The sequence below is a fragment of the Polypterus senegalus genome, chromosome 1 (assembly GCF_016835505.1).
Source record: "Polypterus senegalus isolate Bchr_013 chromosome 1, ASM1683550v1, whole genome shotgun sequence".
In the NCBI taxonomy this organism is placed as follows: Eukaryota; Metazoa; Chordata; class Cladistia; order Polypteriformes; family Polypteridae; genus Polypterus; species Polypterus senegalus.
The window spans coordinates 160,403,295-160,431,216 of NC_053154.1; the positions used below are offsets into that span (position 1 = coordinate 160,403,295).

Below are 27,922 nucleotides of genomic sequence, written 5' to 3' on the forward strand. Positions count from 1 at the left end.
CTGACTACAGAAGTTGCTATTATTACTGAATTGTGATTTTTTTTTTGTTTGTTTTTTTGGCTTTTATAGAACGTCTGCAGAGGAAAGTTCTCCATGAATGTATGTCACAATGATGATGACAGACCAGATTCCACTGGACCTGCCACCCTTGCTGAATGGGGAAGTGCCTCTGATGCCTCACATGGTTAATGGAGATGGGTCTCAACACGTGAGTCACAGTTAATTTGAATATGATGAGTATAACATGTACAGAATCCAAGCAGGGGTACCCATGTATATGTCTGATGAGTATATGTATAGGGTGGTCCAGATCTAATTATGCAATTTTCATTACGCTATAACTTATTAAGTTTATTACATAGAAAATCACCCAAGAAATCCCGGACCATCAAGAATTGTGCGAACTGACAACATGAAGAATCATCTTTGCACCGAACTGGAATCATCCCTGCATAAGTCAAAGTCATCCAGACGATCTGGATCTGCATAGTTAGATCTGGACCACCCTGTATTGGTGCACACCAAGTTACTAAAAATCTCAGCATTTGTTGATACACGGTTTTGAAAGGAGGCAAATCCTGTCAGATCGTTCTTATCATTCATAAGATTTTTGCTAGAGAAATGAAAAGGAAAGTTCAGTGTCCTAAAATGGTCTAGTCAGAGCTGGACATTAGTCCTATAGAAAATCTGTAGACTCGCCAAAAGGGGGCTGTGGTCACAAGTCCCACATAATCCGATTATACTTGAAACGATTCCTCAATGAAAAGAGTCATGAAATATTAAAATGCAGATGTGCCAAGTTATGTAAAATCTATTCTGATAGAATTATTTAAAGAACTATTAAAGGGTCTGCACACTTGTGGAACAGAGGCTCTACAAGGTGTATGGTTTGTTTTTGATACATTTTATTAACTTTTTTTTTTTTTTTTTTAAACTTGTTTCTAAATGTCTCAAATGGTTTGTGTTAGTTTCAAGTTCAGCATCAATTAAAGCTGAACTTTCAAGAGTAGTGCATATCGTTTTGATATCCACTTTATGTTTATAGAAAAATATTTATTTACGTTTCATTTACATTTATATAAGATAAAACAAGACTTGCCCCTTCTTTCATGTAAATACTGACAGTGTGGCGTAGTGTTTAAGGCTTAGAACTTCCAACCCTGAGGCTGTGGATTCAGATCCTGCTACTGAAAATGATGACAATGTGTGACCAGCAGAAAGTCACTTCATCTGCCTGTGCACCAACTGGAAAAGCAAAAAAAAATGTAACCAGTTGTACCTCTAATGTTGTAAGTTATCCTGGATAAAGACGTCAGCTAAACAATAAAAATTCTGCTGTTATCAAAATTTAAGATTTCAGGGTCTTGTAGTAGAGAAAAGCCAAGCAAAATGACACCTCTTATTGGCTAACTAAAAAGATGACAATATGCAAGCTTTCGAGGCAACTCGGACCCCTTCTTCAGGCAAGATGTAATCATTGTAATCAGTTGCCTCGAAAGCTTGCATATTGTAATCTTTTTAGTTAGCCAATAAAAGGTGTCATTTTGCTTGGCTTTTCTCTACATTCATAATGGCTAACACAATACAACACCCTAGTACTACAGAGTCTTGGAGTGAAACAGATTTACACCTCATTTATTTAATGTGAGTAAATTATAAGTGCAAGACCTATTTAAGGTGAAATAGCTTCACCTCGTATACTTACTGTGAGTAGATTATAAGTACAGAATGTATTTGATTGGTGACTTGTGGCAGCTTTTGGTGTGGGCCATCATGTTTTTTGACTGTAATATTTTAAGCATTACTTAAAGGAGCCTGATGGCCATGCTAGAGATGACTGCCCTCTTTCTAACCATTAATAGCTTTGTCTGTCCCAAGAACTAAAAACCTTTTATCAAATACATAAACTTTAACCAAAATATCACCTTTCAAATAGGGTGCTCAGGCTCATATAGTGAGAAGAAACTGGGGGTTGTAGTCTAAATCTTATCAACTAAGCTACACTTCCTGAACGTCTATGTGTTTTACTGTGTAGTTTCTACCAATTGGCATTAGTAAAATTAAAATAAGCATTTTTTCACATCTATGAATGGCAGAGTTCTGCGGTGGGCTGGCACCCTGCCCAGGACTTGTTCCTGCCTTGCACCCTGTGTTGGCTGGGATTGGCTCCAGCAGACCCCCGTGACCCTGTGTTAGGATATAGCGGGTTGGATAATGGATGGATGGATGGCAAAGTAACCTTCAGTAAAAGACACTGGTCATTGTTTTAATTTTATTTATTGTATCTTGCCCAGTGGTTGTTCCAACAATTTTAGTTAAGGTAATTGCCATCAAATCCAAATAAAGTGGGTCGCAGGTTGGGATGTGTACTCAAATTAAATGTTACATCTTTGCAATTCTTCAAACACATTCCTCCTTCTTATACTCAACATTTCTTCCCTGATTCTGTAAAGTTCTTCAGATGGTCCGAGTTAGAAATAAAGGAAAGTTATTCTGTTGTTTAAGCTTCAAACCTACCTGTGAAAATGTTAGTCATTAATTTAATGGGTCTAAATCTGTACTACGGCTCACATTCTTTGGACACATTGTGAGGAGGGAACAATCTCTAGAAAAGGACATCATGTTCGGTTAAGTAGCAGGAAAGCGGAAGAGAGGAAGGCCCTGCACAAGGTGCATCGATATAGTGGCTGGATCAGTGGTTTCAAACATGGAATAAATGGCGAGGATGGCTCAGAATCGGACAATGTTTTGCTCTGTTGTACACAGAGTTGGAACTGACTTGACGGCACCTAACAACAACAACAACAAATGTAGTCAACAAATACTACTGTTTACATATTGAAGTATGTTTAGACCTAAAGAGACCTTTTAATAAATTGCACTCTCTTAACTGCACCAAGTCCGAGCTGCATAAATAAACCCATCAACAGTAAGGAACAGTTTAGTGCTGCTTCTTATACATGGTCATTATATACACTGAAAATATATACTCTGCACCACCAAGGCTTGTTTTTTGAAATATGAAATTATTAAGACCATTTTGCTCCCCACCCCTCAATGTTCTTTTGGACAAGTAAATGTTAATGGCAAGGTTGTGAGAGATAAGAATAATCTGACTTTAGTTAACGTGAATGCTGCATATTTTTAGCCGTAGAGGTAGAGGTGCATTAGCCCCAGAATTGTACAGTATATCCAGTGTTGTATATGACCTATTGCTCTATCTGAATTTCTCAGAACTATTCTGCAGGGGAAAGGTTCTTTATAAATAAACGTATTAGTATTATTCAGTCTCCCAGGAGGACAACAACTGGATTTCAGAATAGCCAGATATTAAACCCATCATTAAACTGAGATACCCAAGGTTTATATAGGCCAGTGGTATACTGATAAAACTTGAAAAAGCAACCCTCAACCTTTGAATGGAATACTGTACAGTGAATGTGGTGCAAAGAAGTCGGAGATCCTCAGCTCTGCATCCTATGAAAAGAGACAAACGACCATTATTGCTGACAGCTCAACTTTTTCAATGACTTCCAGATAAAACCAGCAAGTATTTAAAATGGTTTTTCCAATATGTAATTAACCCAACCATTAAAACAAGCACAATATTGAGAAGTATCCTGATTTACCCAGTGGTACTCTGGTTTCCATGTGCTTTCCAAGAGGAATGGAAGGAAAAGGGAATGCCCCAACAAAACCTTACAGAAACATAGTGAGAACTACATACATAATCCACATACTGTAGATTTGAACCAGAGCTAACCACTGAAGAACAATGAGGCAGCAGCACAGACCAATGCTGGGAGATTTTTCATAGAAAAATGCAATTTTAATTATTAATTATAATTGTAAAATACCTGTGCAAGGAAAGAACTCTCCTTGTAGAATATCTGTGGAAGAAAAGAATCGACAATAATTAGTTCAAAATTATTGTTCAATGTTTTATAAATAGGACCAGGGCCTGAACCAGTGCAATCTCACAATTCATAAAATCACCCAGTTAAATTGGATCAGTTAATCAATGTTTATTTAATGCAGTGCTCTTGACAGCATCCACCATTTTAAAGTACAGCCTGTACAAATTAGTCAGTTGGGTTATGAAGTTACTGTTACGAGTGATTAAAATAGAAGGTGCTTTGCAAGAGTGTTGTGAACCTAACCAATGAAGAGATGCCAGTGTACTGTAACTGAGGTTAAAATCTCTATGCTGAATCTTCAAACCCATGTTGTCCAGAAATGTCTATCAAAGCATACTTGTGCATGTCAACATTGAAGTGTTATTTTGAATGTTGCAGATTTCAAGTCTGAAATGTTTTTCATACATTTTCATTTTGAAATGCACAGTTTCACTGGCTGTGGTTAAAATGGACAAGAATCAAGCAGGTATTTCTTTGAGTTCCAAGCCTTCATTTTGCCGGTAATGTTGCCCATATGAAAGCTGTGCACATTGTATGAACACATTTGTTTTCAAAAGTCTTGTAACATTTATGAGAAAACAAGGTACTGCCCAGTCACCCTTGGTGTTTGGTAGTATATTCATAAAAATTTTACTAATGGAAATTGCAGCTAGATTTCAAGAGCCGTTGATAGTCTCTGTGATTGGGTTTACAGAAATAAGCATTTAGGGAATGAATGTTGTGTTACACTTTAAGGATCATCTAAGTCACATCCACCATAAACTAAACCGCCTACACATATCCAGTTATATGGTATCTGTTGTCAGAAATGTGAAATTAAGTTAACCTAAAAATATATTATTTATTTTTAATTTACAGTATTAGCCTGCACAACCTGCTTAGGCTTTCATTAATAAACTGTAATAAGTAAAAAGTAATGGCCTTGACTGTGCTATGTATAGGTAGATAGATACTTTATTCACCCCCTCGGGGAAATTCAGGTGTCCAGTATTTCAAGCACATCAGCAAAAATTATTACAAATCATTGAAAAAGGCAAGGAGAAATAAATAAATAGTTAAAAGTACAAATGGTCATCTGCAGTGGGCTGGCACTCTGTCTGGGGTTTGTTTCCTGCCTTGTGCCCTGTGTTGGCTGGGATTGGTTCCAGCAGACCCCCGTGACCCTGTAGTTAGGATATAGCGGGTTGGATAATGGATGGATGGATGGATGGACAAATGGTCATTTGTTACAGTGTCGGCAGGTAGAATGGTGACCAGGTCCTGAATCACTTGTGTTGACAACAGAGCTATAAAATTTCACAGCAGTTGGAACAAATCATCTTCTAAAGTGTTCTGTTCTACAGCGCAGTGAGAGAATACCAGTGCTGTGTTTACTTGTCTGACCTGCCAAAATGTTGTGGAGAGGGAGACTGCTATTGTCAAGGATGGCCTGTACATTCTTCCCCATATGCCTTTCTACCACAATTTCCAGTTAGTACACAGTTCTACTCAGCACCACGCTCACCTTCTTCACCAGCTTGTCCAGCCTGTTAGAGTTCTCATCTGTAATACTATTGTTTTGTGAATTGTTCTGCTCATTTCCTATTAATTCTTTTCTTCAGTTTATTGAATTAGAAATTGTATCTTTTATATTGTACATCTTCCTTTTAGAGCCGTGACACCAGCTTTTAATAGAGCTGGTCATCTATAGTGTTACACAAATTGGAAGGAGACAGTGGGGCCATGTGTATTCAGGAGAGGCAGGAGGATAATGTTCAGCTGACAGCTGATTTCCAACATCTGTATCTTTATTTTGGTGTGCAGACCATAAACATCCTGCCTTTTCCTAAGTTTCCAGATGTAATTGTGCTTTGAGGGCAGTTTGTGAGGCGTCTAGGGTGAGATCTTACCTTCCACAAAATGCTGTAGGGAGAAGCTGTTGACTCCCAGCTTCCCCAAAAGTGGTCTTCGAAATTAGATGGATGGATAATTGAGCCAGTAATGGTTTGAGTGTCATCAGTATTAATGTTTTAGCTTGTAGGTTTTTTGGCTGTTTATTTATAGGCAGAACTCATTTTTTCACTTCTTCAGAATTCATTTCCCATGTCTATTGTAGTTTTCACCAACACTTTTGAAAATCCTAGCATAGATGTCTTTAATTACCATAAACCACACCCATTTTCCATTTAAATGTTAATGACAGACTAGGCCCAATCTCTACCAAAAACACAAATTAAAATAATCAACCTGGCATTTTTTAAAGAGGACCCTAGTGTTCGAAATCCTGTTTCAAAGTGTGCCTGTGGCCACTGTGATTAGCATGAACTCAATTAGCATAAAACTGCTGCCAGTTTTTTCCAACATCTCAAAGGAGAAGGTTATGTTTTTAAAATTCAGGCAGAAGCACCATAAATCACTGCTTTACTGGTCTCTCTGACTTGTGAAATGAAGGTTATGTTACTGCGCATACCTAACCTTTTTACATACACTTACTTGTCAAGTGGGATTTCCTTTTTTTTTGTCAGCCCATGTGTGGAAAGTATGCAACATCCTTTGATGCTGTAAACCAATCCCAAGCTCACCCTGTGCATTCACCAAGAGGCTGAATGCTGTGAAAAAAATCTCCACTGTTCCTTATTGCCTCTTCTTCCCTGTTCCCCACGTGGACTTTTTACCTGGCCTTATTAGTCAGCTGAGAGCTTCCAAAAATATGCATCTGATTGAGTAGTGGAATATGTCTAGGGCTTAAAATTTGGTGGTCCTGATGGAAGGTGGGTGTTGACAGTTTGGCTGATTAAGGTTTTGGTGGCCTTGATTTGTGACAAGAATTCTGCTTAATTTTCTTTTCCTAAAAGATTATTTCTGCTCATAGTAACTGTATACTTTGTTCATGCAGGTGAAAATATTACATAAGACATTTACATTTATTTTCGTAGCAGATGGTTTTATCTAAAGTGACTTACAAAGTGTCATGAAGTTGAGAGTCCCAAAGGACAAAGATCCCTGAAATGCTTAAAATGCCCATCAGAGGGGGAAATACCATCAAAAACCCAGCTAATCACACAAAGGGCAGTGTCAAATCTTTATAAATAGATTTATATTTACAAAATTGCTCTGTAGCAAACTAAGCTCTACGGAACACAAGAAGCCAAATGTATTACCTAAAGATACAAAGACAATCCAAGTCAAACAGAGTCCCAATCACCAATACAAAGTAGTTGAAATACAGAGCACGGAGGTAAAAAAAAACCTCCAGAACTTTGCAAAAAATAATGAACAAGCAAAATACACCTCTTAGGGAACCACCCATAAAACACACGGTATATAGGGCAAGATACATAGATACATTGAAACTAAATGTCCAACAAATGTAATATAAAGGAATCCAAAAGGAACAAAACAGACATGAAAACAACAATTGAACCCCAGCAGCTATTCTGGCTGATATATAACACAAAAGAGGTCAACAAAATCGTGAGCACCTCAGTCTTGGGGACTGTTTGTGAACAAGTATTACAGAACAACAGTACAAAATTGATCACCACAAGTGAACAGCTGACAAACACAATCATGGTACAATTCCTAGGTTTCATAAGCTAACAACTAATATAAATTAGAAAAAACAAGAGAGGCTTCAAATGCTTCATAAACACATTGAAAGCATCAGAATTTTGAATACAGGTGGACAGATTTTCCACCAGTCAGGAGCTACACTTGAAAAAGAGTCTGGACTGAGATTTGATGCCACAAAGAGGTGGCAGCATCAGATGCCGTTCAAGAGCAGACCTTAGTGGTCGAGAATAAGCATAGGACCTCACAAGTGTCTTAATATATGTATATATATCTCTCTATATATAAAATGCAAACATCTGTCTGTCTGTATGTCTGTCTGCTTTTCATGAGAGAACTACTTAACGGATTTAGATTGTGTTTTTTTTCTATAATTTGCTTGAACATTCCGGTTGATTTTGCGACTTCTCTCATTGCGCTATGAATCATAGTTCGCTTGCAGGAGTGATATGTTCTCGCGAATCCAAGCTAGAAGATGCAGGCTCAGGGGAGGGGATGCATGATGTCAGGAGTAGGGAGCCGGGTGGGGACCTCCTCGCTGTCCTTTTTCACTAATATGTGGGCAAAGCCGCGGGGCATGGCTAGTATATATATATATATATATATATATATATATATATATATATATATATATATATATATATATATATATATATATATATACTGTATATCTATCTCTATATATATATATATATATATATATGAAAAGGATTTGAACTTAATATGTGCCACTTCAGAAAGCCAATGTAGTGATCTGACAAGAAGAGTGACGTATGACTCCCTTGGCTGGTTGAACACCAGCCTTGCCTCTACATTTTGAATCATCTGCTGTGACCTAGTGATACATGCCACTATACCTGCCAGCAAAGAGTTGTAGTAGTACAGTTGTGACAAAACCAAAACCTGGACCAGGTGTTGTGCTGCATATGCTGTCAAATATACTCTGATCTTGTGGATATTTTATAGAGTGAATCTGTAAAGCCGAGAGACTGTAGCAACATGGTCATTGAAGGACGGATAGTCATTTCTCACCACCCAGAAAACATGTACTTTCAGGACCACATAGCCCTGTAGCTAAGATTAAAAATAATAATAGCTCAATGTGCTATGCTTCAATGCTCCCTACCTAATTGGGATATGGCCCCGAAGAGAGTCTCTTAAATCTTTTCAGTGTACCAAAATAAAAAACACCTTTTTGTTCATTATAGAGAAGCACTATATAAAAAAATGTTTCTGTCATCCATTTGGGCTTAGTGGTTAGGATGTCAAAAACTGCCATCAGTAATAGGATGGGGCTCAGTTCCTAGCTCTTTTCTCTTGCTGTTTGCCCTGGCCTCTCCTACCTGTGTCTGTTGCTATGCAACATTAATTAAATGACTGTCTCATGATTGGAGGAGCAAGCTAAATAAAAAATGGAAGCTCGGATTGTAATGTTGATGTAGCATTCTGTCTGGTGTGTGCTGGCCTATCTCACCCAAAGCTTAGCCTCTCTGTGCATCTGCTACTCTGAAATTCTGAGTCACAGGACAGCAGCTTAATGTTCCAACTTTAAAGTGGATGTTCGGTAGTGTGCAGATCGGAACAAGCCAACTTAAGATATATCTTGAACAGGTAAAATAAAGTTGTTTAGGAGCATGTAATTGAAAACAACTATGGATAGGATAACCAGATGGTCAAATACAGCAGGCATAGAAGTATAAGTATATGTATAAAAGACGAAGACAAGGGTAGAGTCAAAACAGCCAACAGTTTAGACATTAGAGTTATAGGAATAATCAAAGCAAAAGACAAATCCTAGCAAAAAAAAAAGATTACATTAAAAGATTCCAAAAAGTCTATAACAAAAGCAGTAGGGGTGTTCAAGAATGTTGGAGGTCACATAGACATAAAGTTACAAAATGCTGCAAGAAATCCACTGTCCAGGTTCCAACATTTTATCTCCCTGCTCATATGACTGCAGCTAATTTAGCGTAGCATAGCAACAGACAAAGATAGGAAGGGCTAGGGGCGGAGCATCAATCTGTTCCTGACTCCAGTTACTTGCTGCGTGACCCTTGACTAAATTTGCCTATACTCTAGTATAGAAAATGTAAACAATCACCCAACCTCACTTGTGCAGGGCCATTTTAATGTCATCAGTGGACTGCATATTGGAGAAAACAACAAGAATAACAGGAAAAATACCCTTACATAAATATGGAGAGTGTTCTAATTTCGAAAATGGCAAGGATGTGATCTCAAACCAGAACTCTACAACTGAAAGGGAAAATGACTAAGCATTGTGCATTTCTGTGCTGTCCCAAATAAAGTAAAATTATTTTGAAGAATTATGTTAAAGCCCAGTTTTTTTAATTTCCACTTGATTTTATTTATTACTAGCGAGGTACGTTTATTATGCAATTAGACAAACATTTGTTGTTTTTTTTTAACCAAGAACATGAAAGTAATTTGTATTTAAAAAAAAAAAAAATGTTTTTTTATCTCGATTCCAACCTGCTTAAAACTGAAATCTCTTAAACAATGTCATAGAGGTGGATCTTTTGGCCTACGGTACCAGCCATATAAACATGTCAAGCTTGAATGTTCTTGATGTCGCCATGTATGGTATCTCAGTTTTATTTGACGATCCCAGACCAGTGCATGTCTACCTCATTGGCACGTTGTTTGTGAATAAAGATGTGCCTGAGTGAGCATCCTCATGTGGACACATGCTTTGTTCAGGATTGATTCTTACCAAGTACTAACTTTAGCTGTGATGGGCATTTACATGCCAGAACCCTAAAATTGGGATGAGAATTACAGTAATGGATAGATTACAGGCATTTTTACAAAAATCGCAGTTTTATAATATAATGGGGAGGGAGTTGCTGCTCAGATATTGTGTTTCTGTAACACAACAGTACCAAAAATGATTACCAGGCTCAGTAATAAACAAAATCCAGACTAGGGTTGTGCTAAATCTGGTCTTCAAGAGAAGAACACTCCCCAGGCAGCCTAGCCTTAAACTGTAAAGACACTCTTTCTGGTCTGCAAAGGCCCAAAATGAGGCTCAGGCACTTAAAGTTCAAAAAACTCAAAAATGTCCTTTATGGGAGAGTATGAACAAGAATCTGTGGCTTAAAAGGAGGATTTATTGAAAAAAAAATCAAGAAAGGAGAAACAACTGGTAAGGTAGAAAAAAAAATGTTTGCCTTAAAAAAGTCAGCACAAAACGAACATAGGCAGTCTGCAATCCAGAGAGAAAATCTGGAAAATGGCAAGAAAAATTCATAATACCAGAAAAATCCAAATTGTACTTATAATAATGAAGGACCTTCTACAACATTTAGTGACTCTCTGTTGGACCCAAGCCCATATGCAAAAAAAATAATAGGCTGAGGGCAGGCCTAGAGTAATGTTTCATGGTGGGCTCGCCTCTTTTGGTTTCACCAACTGAACATATATACAGTGTGTATATATATATATATATATATATATATATATATATATATATATATATATATATATATATACATACACATACTCACACACACACATACTGTATATAAATACATACATATAGCGAAAAGAGCAAAGAGCCAAAAAAAAGTTTGGGGATTCACAAATTAAGAAACCAAGATATCCACCGAGTACTCACAAAAGACTGAGTCCAAGTCAGGACTGACTGACAAAGCAAAGTGTCTGGCTTTATAGCTGGAGTGGAGGAAGAGGTGTGTCCAAAGGACTGTTGGCTGAAGTGAGGTCAGAAGCAGAGTGGGGACAGGAAATGGAGGTAGAGTCTATTAGAGTGTTGGATTTATGATTAGGTAGACTTTCCTTCTGATGATCTGCAGAGAAGGGAGAATAGATGGTAGTGCAATCTGTCAACCCATAATCCAGCATACCACATTTAGTGAAGCCCATTGACTGCCTCCCATGCGCTTGTGTGTGAATATATATATATATATATATACGGTGCCCTCTTTCAGTTGCGAGAAGCAGATCATAGAATGGTTGAAATAGAGGGCACCGTGGCGAATGTTAGCCGACTTGCTGACCAACCACAAGAGTTACCTGGTAGGTAACCACCCATACAATCAGATTATGATTCAGACTACGAATGCCTTTAATGTAATATATATATATATATTGCCATGGGAGGAAGCTAAAGGGCTTGAGTGAAGGCAGTTCTGAGGCATGCCGGGATGTGGCAGAGTGCACTGACTCTTTTTCTCCCTTTCCTGTAGACTTTTCCCGGGAGATTCCACCTGGCTCTCTTGACGTCACTTCCGGGACCGAGCCAATGGAAGTAGACCTTACCAGCTCCGGCCCCTCTGATGTCACGTCCAGGCATGATCCAATGATTGAAGAACACATGCCCGATCCTTATGACCTCACTTCCTGTCTTCCCCTTTAAAAGCCTGCTCCTTTTCCCTTTTCCCTCAGTATTGTTCTGGACTCAGTTGTATGCACTTCAGTGCTGGTTATTTGATAAAAATGACTTTTGCAGCTGGGATACCATATTATATGGGTGGCTGCCCCAAACCTTTATCTGTTTATGTCTCGTTTTTGTGACAATATATATATACAGTGGTGTGAAAAACTATTTGCCCCCTTCCTGATTTCTTATTCTTTTGCATGTTTGTCACACAAAATGTTTCTGATCATCAAACACATTTAACTATTAGTCAAATATAACACAAGTAAACACAAAATGCAGTTTTTAAATGATGGTTTTTATTATTTAGGGAGAAAAAATCCAAACCTACATGGCCCTGTGTGAAAAAGTAATTGCCCCTTGTTAAAAATAACCTAACTGTGGTGTATCACACCTGAGTTCAATTTCCGTAGCCACCCCCAGGCCTGATTACTGCCACACCTGTTTCAATCAGGAAATCACTTAAATAGGAGCTGCCTGACACAGAGAAGTAGACCAAAAGCACCTCAAAAGCTAGACATCATGCCAAGATCCAAAGAAATTCAGGAACAAATGAGAACAGAAGTAATTGAGATCTATCAGTCTGGTAAAGGTTATAAAGCCATTTCTAAAGCTTTGGGACTCCAGCGAACCACAGTGAGAGCCATTATCCACAAATGGCAAAAACATGGAACAGTGGTGAACCTTCCCAGGAGTGGCCGGCCGATCAAAATTACCCCAAGAGCAGAGACGACTCATCCGAGAGGTCACAAAAGACCCCAGGACAACATCTAAAGAACTGCAGGCCTCACTTGCCTCAATTAAGGTCAGTGTTCACGACTCCACCATAAGAAAGAGACTGGGCAAAAATGGCCTGCATGGCAGATTTCCAAGACGCAAACCACTGTTAAGCAAAAACAACATTAGGGTTCGTCTCAATTTTGCTAAGAAACATCTCAATGATTGCCAAGACTTTTGGGAAAATACCTTGTGGACTGATGAGACAAAAGTTTAACTTTTTGGAAGGCAAATGTCCCATTACATCTGGCGTAAAAGGAACACAGCATTTCAGAAAAGAACATCATACCAACAGTAAAATATGGTGGTGGTAGTGTGATGGTCTGGGGTTGTTTTGCTGCTTCAGGACCTGGAAGGCTTGCTGTGATAGATGGAACCATGAATTCTACTGTCTACCAAAAATCCTCAAGGAGAATGTCCGGCCATCTGTTCGTCAACTCAAGCTGAAGCGATCTTGGGTGCTGCAACAGGACAATGACCCAAAACACACCAGCAAATCCACCTCTGAATGGCTGAAGAAAAACAAAATGAAGACTTTGGAGTGGCCTAGTCAAAGTCCTGACCTGAATCCAATTGAGATGCTATGGCATGACCTTAAAAATGTGGTTCATGCTAGAAAACCCTCAAATAAAGCTGAATTACAACAATTCTGCAAAGATGAGTGGGCCAAAATTCCTCCAGAGCGCTGTAAAAGACTCATTGCAAGTTATCGCAAACACTTGATTGCAGTTATTGCTGCTAAGGGTGGCCCAACCAGTTAATAGATTCAGGGGGCAATTACTTTTTCACACAGGGCCATGTAGGTTTGGATTTTTTCTCCTAAATAATAAAACCATCATTTAAAAACTGCATTTTGTGTTTACTTGTGTTATATTTGACTAATGGTTAAATGTGTTTGATGATCAGAAACATTTTGTGTGACAAACATGCAAAAGAATAAGAAATCAGGAAGGGGGCAAATAGTTTTTCACACCACTGTATGTGCTAACGTGAACAACTTCTTCAATCTTACATACAGCACTGAGCCACACGTCTCATGGGACACATAGGTGCACCCTAGTGGAATGATAAAGCCCTGCCTCTTTCAGAGGTGGAGGTATTTATTCAGACCAGCAATCAGAAGAAGGTCAACATTTGAACCCAAGACTTTTCACGTGACAAAGCTTGAAACCAGCAATGCCTGGCAGCAAAGCTTTTGTTCTGTATATGCTTGATTTATATTTTTGCTGATATGTTTTGTTCATTAAAAGAAAATCACCAGGCTGGTGCCCCAAACTTTATTTTGGCATCTATCCCATCTTTATTTCACCACATAAGTAAAGATCACAAATATTCCAAACTAATTCTTGAATACTGAACAAATGGTTTGTATTTTAGTCCATTTTGAATACTCTGACTGTACAAAAATTTGCAATGTAAACATTTCTAAAGCATCAGTGCAGACTTTGAAATTAAACATATTTGAGCATTCTTGGAATGAAATGCAAACCATTTTAGAGACTGTGTTTCCATCAGGGACGGTTAGTACATAGGCAGTAAGGAGAAAATCAAAAGAGTAGGTTTGAATTTTTTACTGCACCATTCCTCCTCCTCTGCATCATGTGTTTATGTTTTCTTTTTATGTTCCATCTGTTGCGTTAATAAGGCTTTTAGTTTTATTACGTAACTTGCTACGTTACCTGTCAAACACAGGTAATGGAATACATTTTTAAATATCTTGCCCTACATGTACCTTCAGGTACTTTCTTCTCTTGACTGGTGCTCCCTCTATTGAGTGCATTCCCATAAAGCCTGTGTTTCCTCTAGGTTGGAATAAGTTCTTTTGCAGTTGCAGCGTCTTAAGTGACCTGAAACTATATAGTGTGGGAAGCACCCCGGACACAGACAGAAGGACATCATTTCAAGTCCAACACACGTTTATTTACACAATAAGTAGTGCACAAACCCAGTGCCGCAGCACCAATCACCCCAACAGTCCAGGCCTCTGTCCACAATGCCTTTCCTTCAGACCGCCTCCTTCTCTCTCCATCCAGACCTCGTCCTCTTCCACCCGACTCCAGCCCTGAATGAAGGGAGGCGGCCCCTTTTATGACCCCCCGGATGTGCACTGGCAATCTTCCACCGACATGCCCCAGTGTGGCGGAAGTGCCGGCTGTATCCCTGGAAGCACTCCAGGTGTCCCTGCTCCTCTTCCCCCCAGCACTTCCTGGTGTGGCGGAAGTGCTGAGGTCCAGGGCTCTCCAGGCATTGGGGCGCCCCCTGGTGGTGACCACGGGCCTCTACAGGGTTGAGCTTCAAAGCTCTGCACCCATGGCCCCTAAAGCAATCAGGGAGGTCGCCCCCTCATGGTCTGGAGAAGGTGCAATTCCTCCTGGGTGTCCCAGCTGGGTACCACCCCCAGCCGCGTGCCACAATAGATATAATATTAAAAGGTGATACCTCTCCCATAGTGATACAGCAGTAAGAAATCACATAAGAGAAAATAACTTAGCGTTCTTTAATGACAGTTTACACAGCATTAGAGATGAGGAAGCCATAGCAAGACTTTTATCAAAGTGGGATCTCGATGTATACAGTCTGCCATTTTCGCCGCAGCGATGGAAGAATTTTCAGGACAGATGACGATATCACTCATCCGTCCATCGGCTTGGAGTTGTTTGCCTGCTGTCCAAATATTTTATACTTTTTTCTTTACGTGCAGGCCCCCACTTAGGTAAATCATGCCATTCCACACAAGGCAAGGAGAGGATTCAGTTAACATACAGAAATTGCACAATGCCCATTTTTGTACTTGTCCCTTTCTCTCTTCAAATGCTTGCCTAGCAGTTCTAAATGCGGAGAGCCCCAGGTGTGCTAAATCTGGCCTGCACATGTGAGTGGATTTATAAAATAATTTTTCTACAGAACACAGTGACATTAAACTTATGTTCTGATTACAGCCTGTCTCTCAGATTTAGTCATTTTGATGCACCATGCTCGCCTCCCATCAACTTTTATACTTCCCACGTTCGAAGGCGACTCTCAGCATGCCTCCCACACCTTTACTCCTACTTGTGTCTCACACTTGCACTTACTCTTTTGATGACTTTGCAAAAGCCAAACTGACGAATCATAAACAAAAGCAAAACTAACTAATCAGATTGCTCTGCGGGAGGTGACATACAGAACGTAGCGTTTTATTATATAGTAGATAACAGTCAGTCATTCTCCAACCCGCTATATCCTAACACAGGTTCACAAGGGTCTGCTGGAGCCAATCCTAGCCAACATAGACCGCAAGGCAGGAACAAATCCCGGGCAGGGCGCCAGCCCACCGCAGGATACACACACACACCAAGCACATACTAGGAACAATTTAGGATTGCCAATGCACCTAACCTGCATGTCTTTGGACTGTGGGAGGAATCCCGCGCAGACATGGGGAGAACAAGTAAATTCCACGCAGGGAGGACCCAAGAAGCAAACCCAGGTCTCCTAACTGCAAGGCAGCAGCACTACCACTCCGCCAACAGTAATGATAAAATTATTAATATTATTTGTAATAGTATTATTATTGTTGATGATAATAATAAGAATTATTATTCCGCAAAAATTTTTATTTAAGGTTACTTACATGATACCTTTGTTTTTCAGTTCCTGCACCACCTGATTAATGGACACACAATAAGCAAAGAATTGAACTAGCATCCTTAAGACCAATTCTTACTTTTTACATATACAGATCTGCCTTCCTTAGTGGAGACAAAATTATGTCATTCTGATGTGAATCTGCATGACTACTCTCATTTGGGGAGCCAATTGTTGCATCTGCATGGACAACTGCTTATTGATTGTGCTGCAAATGGCACATACACAAACAAAATGTCACATACCTCTAAAAAGAATGTGATTGTTTAAAAAGTGTAGAAACCGCATACTCAAACACCGTGGGAAAGCTCATCCTTCTACATAAGTGTAGGTGTGCTTCACTTCACTGTTCGCTGAAAGTTCTGACAGTGCTGCATACTTGTGCATGAAATGTGCCTGCATACTTGTGCTTAGTTGCCCTTTCATACTTTGTGTTTGAATCCATATGGACTCTGACATTTGGAGGTGCAGCACTAACCGCTATCAATTTGAAGTCATCTGGACGAATGGCAAAAGGTTATTCTAACTGCGAGTGGAAAACTGTATGTGGAAAGCATAAACTGGCTTTTAGCATTTGAAATCCAGTGTTACGACATTTATGCCATACTGCCTCTGTGCATTTGCCAGTCATGGTACGCAGGAAGTGCTTGGCTGAGGCATCCTTAGAATTCACCATAAGGGTGGTCCCATGCTGCAGCATCTGCTCTGCACCTATGCTTTTCAAGTGGAGTCTCTTCTCTTGTCTGTTGTTTTGTCAAAAAGCAGAAAAGCCATAGTTGTCTTGTGTGAGAGCTGTGTATCAGGGATTTTGTCTGGTGATTTAATAGGCATGCCAGTTATAGTGATTCAGGAATTTAATGGTAAAGTAGAAAGTAAGAAAGGAGAATAAGCAGCCTTTTTTTATATTTTCTTCAAATATTTAGAGCCACCTGGGGGCTGTATTTGGATAGGAAACTCAGGGTGGGTGTGCTCTGTAGTATTCCTTTACATATGTGCTTGGTTTTGTGTGTGTGTTTTCAATGAGTCAGCATGCTTTTGTCTTCTCTTTGATCTTCTGCATTGCTAGGAGAGATGCTTCATCAGCAACAACTTCCTTTTCTTGTCTGCACATTGAGATGCCTCACCTCCCTCCCTCCCTTATACTCTTCTTCTTAATCCCTCATTTTTGTGCTGTCATCTGTGGGTTTCATGTCTTTGCTTTTTAACCATTGTGGAGATGTCTGTGCTTTACAGTGGTGACTCTGAAATCTTCCAGAAATGTTGAATATTGCACTTTGGCCTCTTCATGAACTTTACATGCCTGCTGTCCATTTTCACACAAAGGTTAGGATGTGAATCATTCTCTGCTCTGTTATTCAAGTGACAGCTCATTACAGCATGAAAGACATATGTTTTGTTTCTTTAGTAAAGAGGGTGGACATTGGTTGCAGCTGATGTTTAGGAAAGAAAAAACTGTTAATCTTTATCTGCTGAGATAAACTTATAAGCTGAAACTGAGGAAATGTGCACTTTCTTACTGCAAATCATATTTAACAAATGGAATGGGACTGGTGATTAAATGTGTGCACACTTTTGCAGTACACTCCTGGCAGTCTTGTGTGCATTGATGATCCCAAAGCACTACATTAACTATAGATAATTGCTGCACAAGAAAGTGTTTAACTGATCATTTTCTGTACAGTGCATTGTCGCACCCACCACGCGACGAACCACCACAGGATCCCAAATTAGGTCCCGAGTGCAGTCGTGCAGAGGGCGACACCTAAGCACTACACTAGTTCAAATGGAATGGAATAGTGTGAGATGTGGCTGGGGTGCCAATCCTTCCACCTACCTCTGAGTTTTCCTTGCCCGTTGGAGTACCTGCTTGCAGGGATGGATTCAGGTTAATGTCATACCCAGGATGGAGGAATTGAAGGTTAAGAGCCTTGCTCAAGGGTCTTCAGAATTATTAAAAAATATATTCCTAAGTGATTAAAGAAATTCAGAGATAAGCATTCATATGGAAAAGGGGAACAAAGGGAGAAGTACTGGTGGTTGGCTGGTAAAGAATAGGTTTCCGTTCTGATTACAGTTATATAGCCTGAGGTACTTTAAGGTAATTTCCCTAATTCAGGTGAACTGGTACTCAGTCCCGGGATAGTTCCTGCCTTGTGGCAGTCTGCCCAGTGTAAAAATGAAAATGTGAATGGATAGATGAGTCTGTATAAGTGGCAAGAATTGCATAAGTAAATATTTAATAAAAATGACTAAGCAGCTTTTTTCTGACTCTTTTGTTCTAGTTTATGTAAAAATCAGAATGGGTGTTGATAAAAAAAAAAAAAGTTTAATGCCCCGCCCACATGAATTGGTGTAGAGAAATGACTAAAAGACTAGCTGCAGTTTGTTGAAGGGACTGGTGGTCAGCAGCACTAAAGGCTCATTTATCCTCCCTCCAGCTCTGTTGCATTCCTTTCTGCCTTCTGCTTTGCCTTGTGTTTTATTTATTTCTTAAATCAAGTTGTTGCTCAATGTTCTTGATTTTTTTTTAAGACTGACAAGGTTAGAGGAGAATGGTCTACTGACTCTGAAATGCCTTGGTACCTTTGTTTCATTTGGTGGCTTTAGGATGTTGCTGTCCAAAGCTGCCGTTCTTTTTCTTGGTCTGGAGTTCATGCTGTAGATTACTGTCTGGTTGCTGTGGCAACCAGAGCTGCAGAGATTTTTTTTTTTTTTGTACTGGGAAACTGCAGCTTGTCACCGTGCATTTGAGCTCCATTGAAAATTAAGTTCCCATGCAGAAGCACATGGAGGGCAATGGCAGTAGCACTCATGTGCGCTTCCACTTGTAGACGCTGGAGAGCTGAAGGGCTGATGTGCAAACCGTAACTGAAACTCTGCAACATGTATCCCAGCAGTGGGAGGGTAAGGAGCTATGCATTCTACACCCGAACTTGGGACTCCCGGCAAGTAAGATGTAAACTATGTTTAGTACTGCTTGCTATTCTGGAAGTGTTTTTAACATGTGCTGTATATGCTCTTAAAGCTTGATAAAGTTACCAGTTTTTAACCAGTTTTTATTAGATATTTTGCAGTGTGTGCTTGTTTATATGTGTAAGAACTGAATAATCAGTGTATACTGTATGTGAGTGTATATAATATTACACAGTGTCTGTTTGTACATATGTACTTTGTGGCAAAGATATATTAGGTAAAAATTATGAGTAATTTACTAGAAAGTGGCCTCTGGTTTCCCTTCTACATTTTGGAACAGGATGGGGAAATTTGGTCATTGAGGTCAGCATTTTAACATAGCCAATGTGACAGTGAGCAGTCTCTCCCTTAATTTTAAATCTTATTTATCTGTATGTATCTATAATATATACAGTATATTCTAAACAACTTCAAGCAATCTGTAGATTTTCTGAACACACTTTACACAGTACAGGATCATGAGGATCTAAAGCCTATCCCAACTGCAGCTGTTGCAACATTGGATCAAATCCCAGTTGGGACGCCAGTCCATTTCAAGATACACTCCCACACTCATTCATGTCGAGCCAGTTTAGGTTCAGAATCAACTTAACGTGTTGTGGATTCCTTGCAGGAAATTAATGTAATTGCAGAAAGAACATTCAAATGCAACACTGCCTTCTCTGCCAATGTATATTTCCCTTAAGAAAACATGGCAGGATACAATTTTAGCTTTCTTTTAGATTTCAGTATAGTTTTGGTTTATTTTCTGTGTTCATAAGAATTAATAATGAATGCTTTGAAAACATTTTGTTATATTTTTTTTTCTGCACCTCCTGATTCACCAATACGAGGAAACCCCAACATATGTTATGTTGCTTGATTCATCCTAATATATAGTTATGCAAAACATCAGGCTTTATGGGGTTCAACTCCTATTTTTGGCCTTCTATACCCGGGAAACCCATAGTTTTTAGGCCATTTTAGGATGAGGAAGTTACATCTTTATGATAAAGAGGAAAGCAATAGATGTCACAGGCAATGGTGACCAGAAGGGTTGTACTGCACATACCACATCAACCAACCCAAAGGGTTCACCTCCTTACTAGATATGAACGGTCAAAGTTAGTTCTTTTTGCAAAACTTTGGGGGAAAAAAATGGGAATCAGTAGTATAAACTTGTCAGGTGTTGTTTTTTTGCTCTTTCGATTTTTACTGATCATGAATATAATCTATTTGATATCTGATTCGTTACCAGAACTCCTAGTCCTGTAAGAGCTACTCCCAGATGGTTAAAAATGCCTCATGTTAAACCTAAGCATATGGGATGTTGTTTTTTGAGTCAGTGGTTACACATATGATGTTGTTTTTAATTTGTCATCCTTTACTAGGGATCTAGCCCTCTATAGACCTCTGTCAGAGGGTATAAAAATGACAAATTTCATTTACAACTGAGAATATTCCGAACATTTAAATTGTGACATGCATTTGAATGCTTCAGATATATGACGCAGCTGTTTGTGTTTATTACATCTTTCTGTTTCATGAAGTAAATCATTACATTTCTTATGAATGGCTAATGCTTATTCAGACTTTTTGTTTTTTTATCAATGGATTGTATTTATTTTTGCTCAGTTTAGGACAGGTCAGTAGGTTTGTTAAACAGAATTATAAAACTTGTGATGAGTGAGCACTTGTGTTAATTTCAAGTACATGTATTACTATCCTTTCATTACAAATGTGTTACTTTTTAACAACCTTTTAGAACAAAATATTCTAACTCGATACATGTGATTGGAAACAGCAGTGTTCTTAACACAAACACTAATGTGTGGCAAAGTTTTAAGAAAAATGAAACCATACCAAACCATTTTAGAAGCTTGATTTATCCTCTGCAGTGTTGCAGGGGGCTAGAGCCTATTTCAGCAAGCACTGGCTTCAGTAATACTCTCATTAAACAAGGCCCAATTAAGAAATTGGTTGATATTCAAATAGAATTTTCTAGAAATAACATTTTTTAGCCATAATTGACTCTCCAAGACGGTGTTTACTATACCTTACTGAATACAACATTGCTGAGAAGAAAAAACTGTCAAATCTCATACTTCCTCAGGTACACACTGCATTGTCTTAAATAGCAGCAAGGTAGAGAAACAGAAAGGTCAAGGAGTTATGAATTAAAGCAAAATCTCGTTGCTTTTGATTTATTCATGTGCACACAAGTCAAATGTCTTTATTAGCTTGATTTTGTTCTCAACCGTTGATTGTTCAGATTTTTGTGGATATTGGCCAGTCTTTAAAATAATCAGAGTTTGGAAATATCCATCAACAGTATAAGAGTGGCTCAGTGCCTCCCTGTTTATACAGTTTGGAATAAATGAATGGGATGCTAGTATAATTGTCAGAGTGCAGGAACTTAACCTTAATCAGAGCGGGATTTCCCTTGGATAACTGTGCATGGCCCTCTGAATGAGGGGTGCGTGGAGTTGTTTTACCCTTGGAGAATCATGGATGATCATCTGAATGAGAAGGTGTGATCAAGGATAATCCCGGAAGCAATGAAGATTGCTTAATAATGAAAAACTGGGAGTCGAAGTAGGTATCCATTAAAAAATCCAGTACATCTGGATAATGCAACAGTATTCAATTCACAAAAAGTTAGTAATTTTGAACCTTTAATTGGCAAAAAACATTTTTAATGTCATTTTAAATGACAAAAAGAGTCAGAATGCAAAGTATGTTTCCACTTCCTACTTAAGATAATTCACTGCTGGAGGATTCAGAACAGTTCTTCATTCACTGATTGTCATAATGTTTTTCTCAATGGAACTGCTACTAACCTTAATCCATAATACTGTTCTAACCATCCATCCATTATCCAACCTGATATAGCCTAACACAGGGTCACGGGGGTCTGCTGGAGCCAATTCCAGCCAACACAGGACGCAAGGCAGGAACAAACCCCGGGCAGAGCGCCAGCCCACCGATGGCACACACACACCAAGCACACACCAGGGACAATTTAGGATCACCAATGCACCTGACCTGCATGTCCTTGGACTGTGGGAGAAAACCCACGCAGACACAGGGAGAACTTGTAAACTCCACACAGGGAGGACCCGGGAAGCAAACCCAGGTATCTTTACTGCGAGGCAGCAGCGCTACCACTGCACCACTGTGCCGTCCTGTTCTAACCAGCCATGCCCAAATTAAATTTTTTTTTTCTTCCTTCAGTCCTAGCAGGGCACAATTATTCTTCACCAGTGGTTCAGTCTGCCTGTTTAAAAATACCTCAGCACTTTATTTCCATTGTTTTTCATCAGTAGGAAGTTTTGGGCACCTAGTCACATCCTGAACATCTAATTCAGTGTTGTTACAGGTCCGCCCTCGGAAACAAGCTTGGATGGGCAACAGGCGAACATTTTACCAAACCAGCAAAATTTGATATTTACTGCTTTCTTTACAGGAGCCATGTCATTAATCTTGCGCTCCTCAAGATTGAACCTCCACTGGTAAAACCACAGTCCCTCACATGTATACAAACATCAAGACAAACATTTATGTTACGAAGCATTTGCATCTGGTTAAATTCTGTCCGTTAATCTTTACTGAATTGTGAAAATCTACTATTTTTAGTACTTTCAGGATTCATTCATTTACTTTTTGTCTGTTAGATATTTAGATCACCGTGGAAGACAAAGATATTTTCAGTTTTGTCTATCACGCTATTTAGAGTAGAATGCTTTTCCCTTTTCAGTTTAAATAGAACATTATAGAAAGAGTGTAGTAAATCCACTGCCTCACATAGGGCAGTGGTTTTTGGGGTTTATGTTACTCTGTGATTTTAAAATTTGTTTTTTTTTTTAAACTGTAGAGCAACCGTCTTGAATAGAGCATAATTTTGGATAAACCATACTGAATGCCATGCCCACCAATGGAAGTTTTTATCTTCAAAGCTGATAAAGTTTTTAAAGATTAAATATTATTTATTTTATTAACAAATAAGGGTACATGGGAAGTCATTTTGTTGGAAAATCTGCTACAGACTCATATTATGTACAGAAATCAAAGGACTGGAGTGACGTTGTGCATCGCATGCTCCTTGATCACTTACCTACACTAATTTGACTAGATCTTAAAAAATGCCCAGGATTGCATTGAGGCTTGATAATCATTCTACTTTTAGCTTATCTGAAAAAGGTCAAGGCTTTGGATACATTTTTTTTGTTGCAATGTACTATAGAGACATGTTATGAGAAGATGGTACATTTTATCAGAGCTCTCAGTCCTCGTATCCATTATATGTTTATTCACATAATAAATCCTTTTAATTTTTCTTTGGTGAAAGTGCCACAATGTCTGACACCGGCCATTAGATTTGGAGGGTTGTCACATTTTACTATCTATTCAGTGATTTTTTGCACAGTTTGCCCCGGATAAAACCACTTTGTCCCTTTTTTGGTTGGCTTTTTCAGCTGCATAGAATCATCTTCCTGCTTTCTATATTCGTTGCATTTTGGTTGACTATTCTGTAACACTATCCATAGTTAAGTCCACAAGAGGGGCATGAATGTGTCATGTAGTTTTGTATTGGTGAATAAATTTATGTAGAGTAATCTATTGACATGTTCATATACATTCACACACAAAAGAAGATATTGATGTAAAATCTCCAGCTCATATACACTCTAATTAGTGACTGGGTATACTTTGGCCAAAGCGACACCGCACAATTTAACCCTAATCTAACCCAACAGATTAAAAAAAAAATTAGATATGACCCAATTTGAAAACAGTCAAATGTTGCTTCTGTTTTTGTTAGTTTGCTTTATATTTTATGTTGCTTAAAATTTGACAAGGCATTACCACTCTGTTTTGAATGTATGCAAGGCTGAGAGGAAAGTATGTGTTAACCTCTCATATTTGAGTGATTGCATCTTTTGTACTTTTTTTTTTATCAATTATTTTTTGTCTTTCCCTCACTTGTATTGCAGGTCATTTTTGTGCAAGTCAATCCAGGAGAAACCTTTACAATAAGGGCAGAAGATGGCTCCTTACAGTGCATCCAAGGTAGGATGACAAATGGCTTACAGTATCAACACTTGAATGTGATTTAAAGTCAGATTTTGAGAATATTTTCCTTTATTTGCTAGATTTGAGGCTGTGAGTAGGAGATCTAAAGTGAACACATACTGTCTTTTCAGTGCAAACATGGCAGCAGTGAACTAGCTCCACAGAATATCATACATATAATCTCTTTGTTGACCTGCATTGTGATTTCTAATCTGTGTATCAGAATGTAGTAGTGCTCAGGTCACATCTTGAACTCTCATTTTATAGCTGTTAAATGTCAATAAAGAGCAACCACTGCTGTCTTTGGGGGGCCGTCCGTGTGCTTGAAGGCCTAATAGTGTCTGCCACCTTGGACTTGGTATAAATTTGGTAATGAGGTGGCTCAGTATGCAAGTAAATGCAATTTACTTAAAAATGAGGTTGTATTGTAAAAACTGTTGAATATAAATTAAGGTTTATTATGCTCCTATTGTGTAATAGGCAAGTAAGACTGCATCCAGAGATGTTCGGGCAGCTTTGGTCACCATGGTGCAAAAAAAGACAAAGCAGCTTTAGAATTTCTGTTGAGACCAGCAAAGAGCTGCATGCTGGGACTGCAGGATATGTCATGCTGACAAGCTATGGAAGTTAAACCTGTTTAGTCTTGAGCAGAGAAGGTTGCATAGAGATATAATCCAGACCTTTAACATTCTCAAAGGCATTGACAGAGGTGATCTAGCAGAACTCATTCAATTAAAAAAGCAAATCACATACTCAAGGACACAGATGGATTTTAAGGGGGAGCAAATTTAAGCTAGGACGCCCCTCTTCACACGAAGATTTGTTGGAATATGTCATTTAGTAGAAACAGAAATCCTGACAACTTTTTAAGAAACGTATGTTGATGAGCTTAGTGGACTGAATGGTTTCCGGTTTGGGAATCTCGATATATTCTTATGCATGCGACTTTATCTAACTATGTGGCAAATCTGTGTTTATTAGCAAAATTCTATGCTTGTCTACCTGAACTGAGTCGTGCATGGAATTTTGCCAAACTGGAAATAATTGCTTGATATTTTTTAAACAAATCTCTGCTGCTGTCTCTTTTTCTCTTAATTCTTTAAATTTTTGTTTTGCCTGGTTTTAAGATTGGCCATTGTGTTAAAAGAGTGGAGTCTTAAGTAGCCATTTTCTGTTTTGCATTTTGGACCATTTGCCAAAGTACAGTAGTGTTGTCAATAAATCAATGATAGTCTTTTAGATTAAATTTTATCACAAGGTTTCTGAACTGCTTTTTGTATAGAGTCTAGGGTTGAGCCATATACCGGTACTAAAAAAGTACTGAAAACCCCAATTTTTAAAATGTTATGGTGCCGATGCTTTGTTAATTTACTTGCCACCTCGTGCTCAGTATTGGCATGATTATAACTCCAAGAGGGACCCGTAATGCTCTTTGTTTCTTCAATTTAGTTTACATGTTACATAAACTGGGACCCCTTTCTGCTCTGTGAATTAATATATTTGTATAAATGCACTGAAGACTGCTCTTGTGTACAATATATTATTCAAACACATTATGACCACATGCGTAATGCAGACATTTTACCCATATCTGCAGACATCTGCAGGACTGAACTTACACTCACACCTGTAGAAAACTAGTTTTTGAGCACCGTCTTCCTTTACAGTTCAATTTTCAGGTTGTGACTTTGGCCGGTGAGTGACTTTAAATTTAATCATTCACTTCACGCCCATAAGGATTTCCAATTCCTGATGCTGTACAATTGTTTGTTGTTACTTAATAATAACCAAATTAAAAGTTGTCAGTATAAATGGTTGTGCTTACGCATGCACAGCACGGAGGTGCGTGTGTGTACAGACTGGCGCAGTGAAGAAGCTGTCAGACAGTGGAGTGGAGGAGTTATCTATTACTTGCTTTGGTACCGTTTTGATGCCGGTCCTGAAGTCTGAAAGCTTGTATCGATACCAAAGTAAAAATTTTAGTAACAGTTGTAATAAGGCGCTATATACACGCCCGACCCGGCAGAGAGGCACGTACAAAATGATAACAAACTTTTATTTAATTCTTCAGTCGTGGGACACGTCTTCCCTGTGCCACACAGCCCAACACAGTTTAAAAAGCACAATTACACCACCAAAACACTCTTTCTCCTTTACCACCACTCCTCCTAAAGCTTAGTCCTCCTCCTCCCGACTCTGGCTGGCCCCTTTTATAGCCCACCTGGAAGCGTTCCAGGTGCTTGACCACCTGGTCCTAATTGCACTTCCGGGTGGGGCTGAAGACTCGTCCAGCCGTGCGGTTGACTCCATGCAGCTCCCCCTAGCGGCCATCCAAGCTTCCAACCAGGCTGTGGAAGACTCCATCTCCCATGGAGCCATATGAAAGGTTGGGGGATCACCGTCCGTCAGGGAGGCTGCCACCAAGCGTCCCGGGGGAGGTATTGAGCTGCCCATGGTTGCTCCCCCGGAACAGATGCAGCAGGGGCGTCCCGGCTGGGCATGGGACCCGGCTGTCCATCACACAGTCTTAAAACTAGTAAAGTCCATGGAGCAAGAAATCATCAGACATCTGTGTGGAAGATCATGAAGCATCCTAAAGATCATGTCACAGTATCTCCATATGTGACACTGTGCTGCCACACTTTACAGAGATGCTCACTCCCTTTTTTTCTTACCCTCTTTCTGTATTGTCTTCATTTCCTTACCTTTAATGATATAACCTTTTTTCTGTCATTTCTGATGCTTTCTTGCCTATGTAAATGGTTTTCTCTCCGGCCTTCCTGTTTGTTGTGTAGCATCTTATTACTGGGTTCTACTTTTAGTTAATTATTACTTGGCTGTTCCACTCAGTTTTTCCTCAGTGCTGTTGTTCTTCTGATTATTTTTCTGGTATGCTATCTTTTTGCCTCACTTATTTATTTATTTTTTATTTGCTTTGCTCTTTGTTATAATGACTTGTGTTTTGTTCAGTCTCACCAGCTCATTGAGTTGATATTTCAGCGCTGACCCCTTTTTCTTACTTTAGTGCCTTGCCGCACAACATTCATAATAATAGCGGCAGAGTGAGATTCTCTGCTTTTTCCTAGTTTCTCCTTTGTAGACCTTGCAGACACGTTGGCAAGGAGAGGACCCTACACGAATGGTTAGCAGCTGCTTCTGATAAGCGAGTCAGGGGCAGGAGGTTTATGATTCATTGTAATGACTTACTTGGGTGATTTTTCTTTTCATTTTTTTAAGTCACTGCCTTTGCTTTTTTTTTAAGATTGTAAGCAATTGAGCCGTTTGTAAAGAGTCTGAAAAGAATATCAAAGGTTCTTGGTGTTCCAGAAGAAACAGCCACATGCTGATATAAAAGTGCACCACAACTAGCTGCAATCAGGTGATTTTAAAGGTCTGGATGTAAATCCCACTTCTGCCAGCATTTTAACTGTACTTGTACCCGATTAGGTATAAATAAAACCACTGATGTCTTAATTTTCGTGGAAACTGAAAATAATGCAAAAGGCCCACTATAAAGTTTTTTCTATAGGGTGAAGCAGAAATGCAGTCTGTATGTACATGTGGCTTATGATGACTTGCAAGAGCAGCACATTGACAGAGAAGAGTGCTT

At 39.1% G+C, this 27,922-nt stretch overlaps 1 protein-coding gene across 3 annotated transcripts in view; it reads left to right on the top strand.

Moving 5' to 3' along the window:
• fndc3ba (fibronectin type III domain containing 3Ba) overlaps positions 1-27,922 on the top strand; it is a 528,549-nt gene that overhangs the window by 138,897 nt on the left and 361,730 nt on the right. For 2 of the 3 annotated variants that reach the window (XM_039761474.1, XM_039761483.1), the window contains exons 2-3: positions 70-208; positions 24,234-24,309. In XM_039761474.1, coding sequence (XP_039617408.1) covers positions 98-208; positions 24,234-24,309 — 187 coding nt within the window. In that variant the 5' untranslated portion in view covers positions 70-97. Of the gene's footprint in view, positions 1-69; positions 209-19,155; positions 19,237-24,233; positions 24,310-27,922 lie in introns of those variants that run through there. The other variant, XM_039761492.1, reaches the window with a different exon arrangement.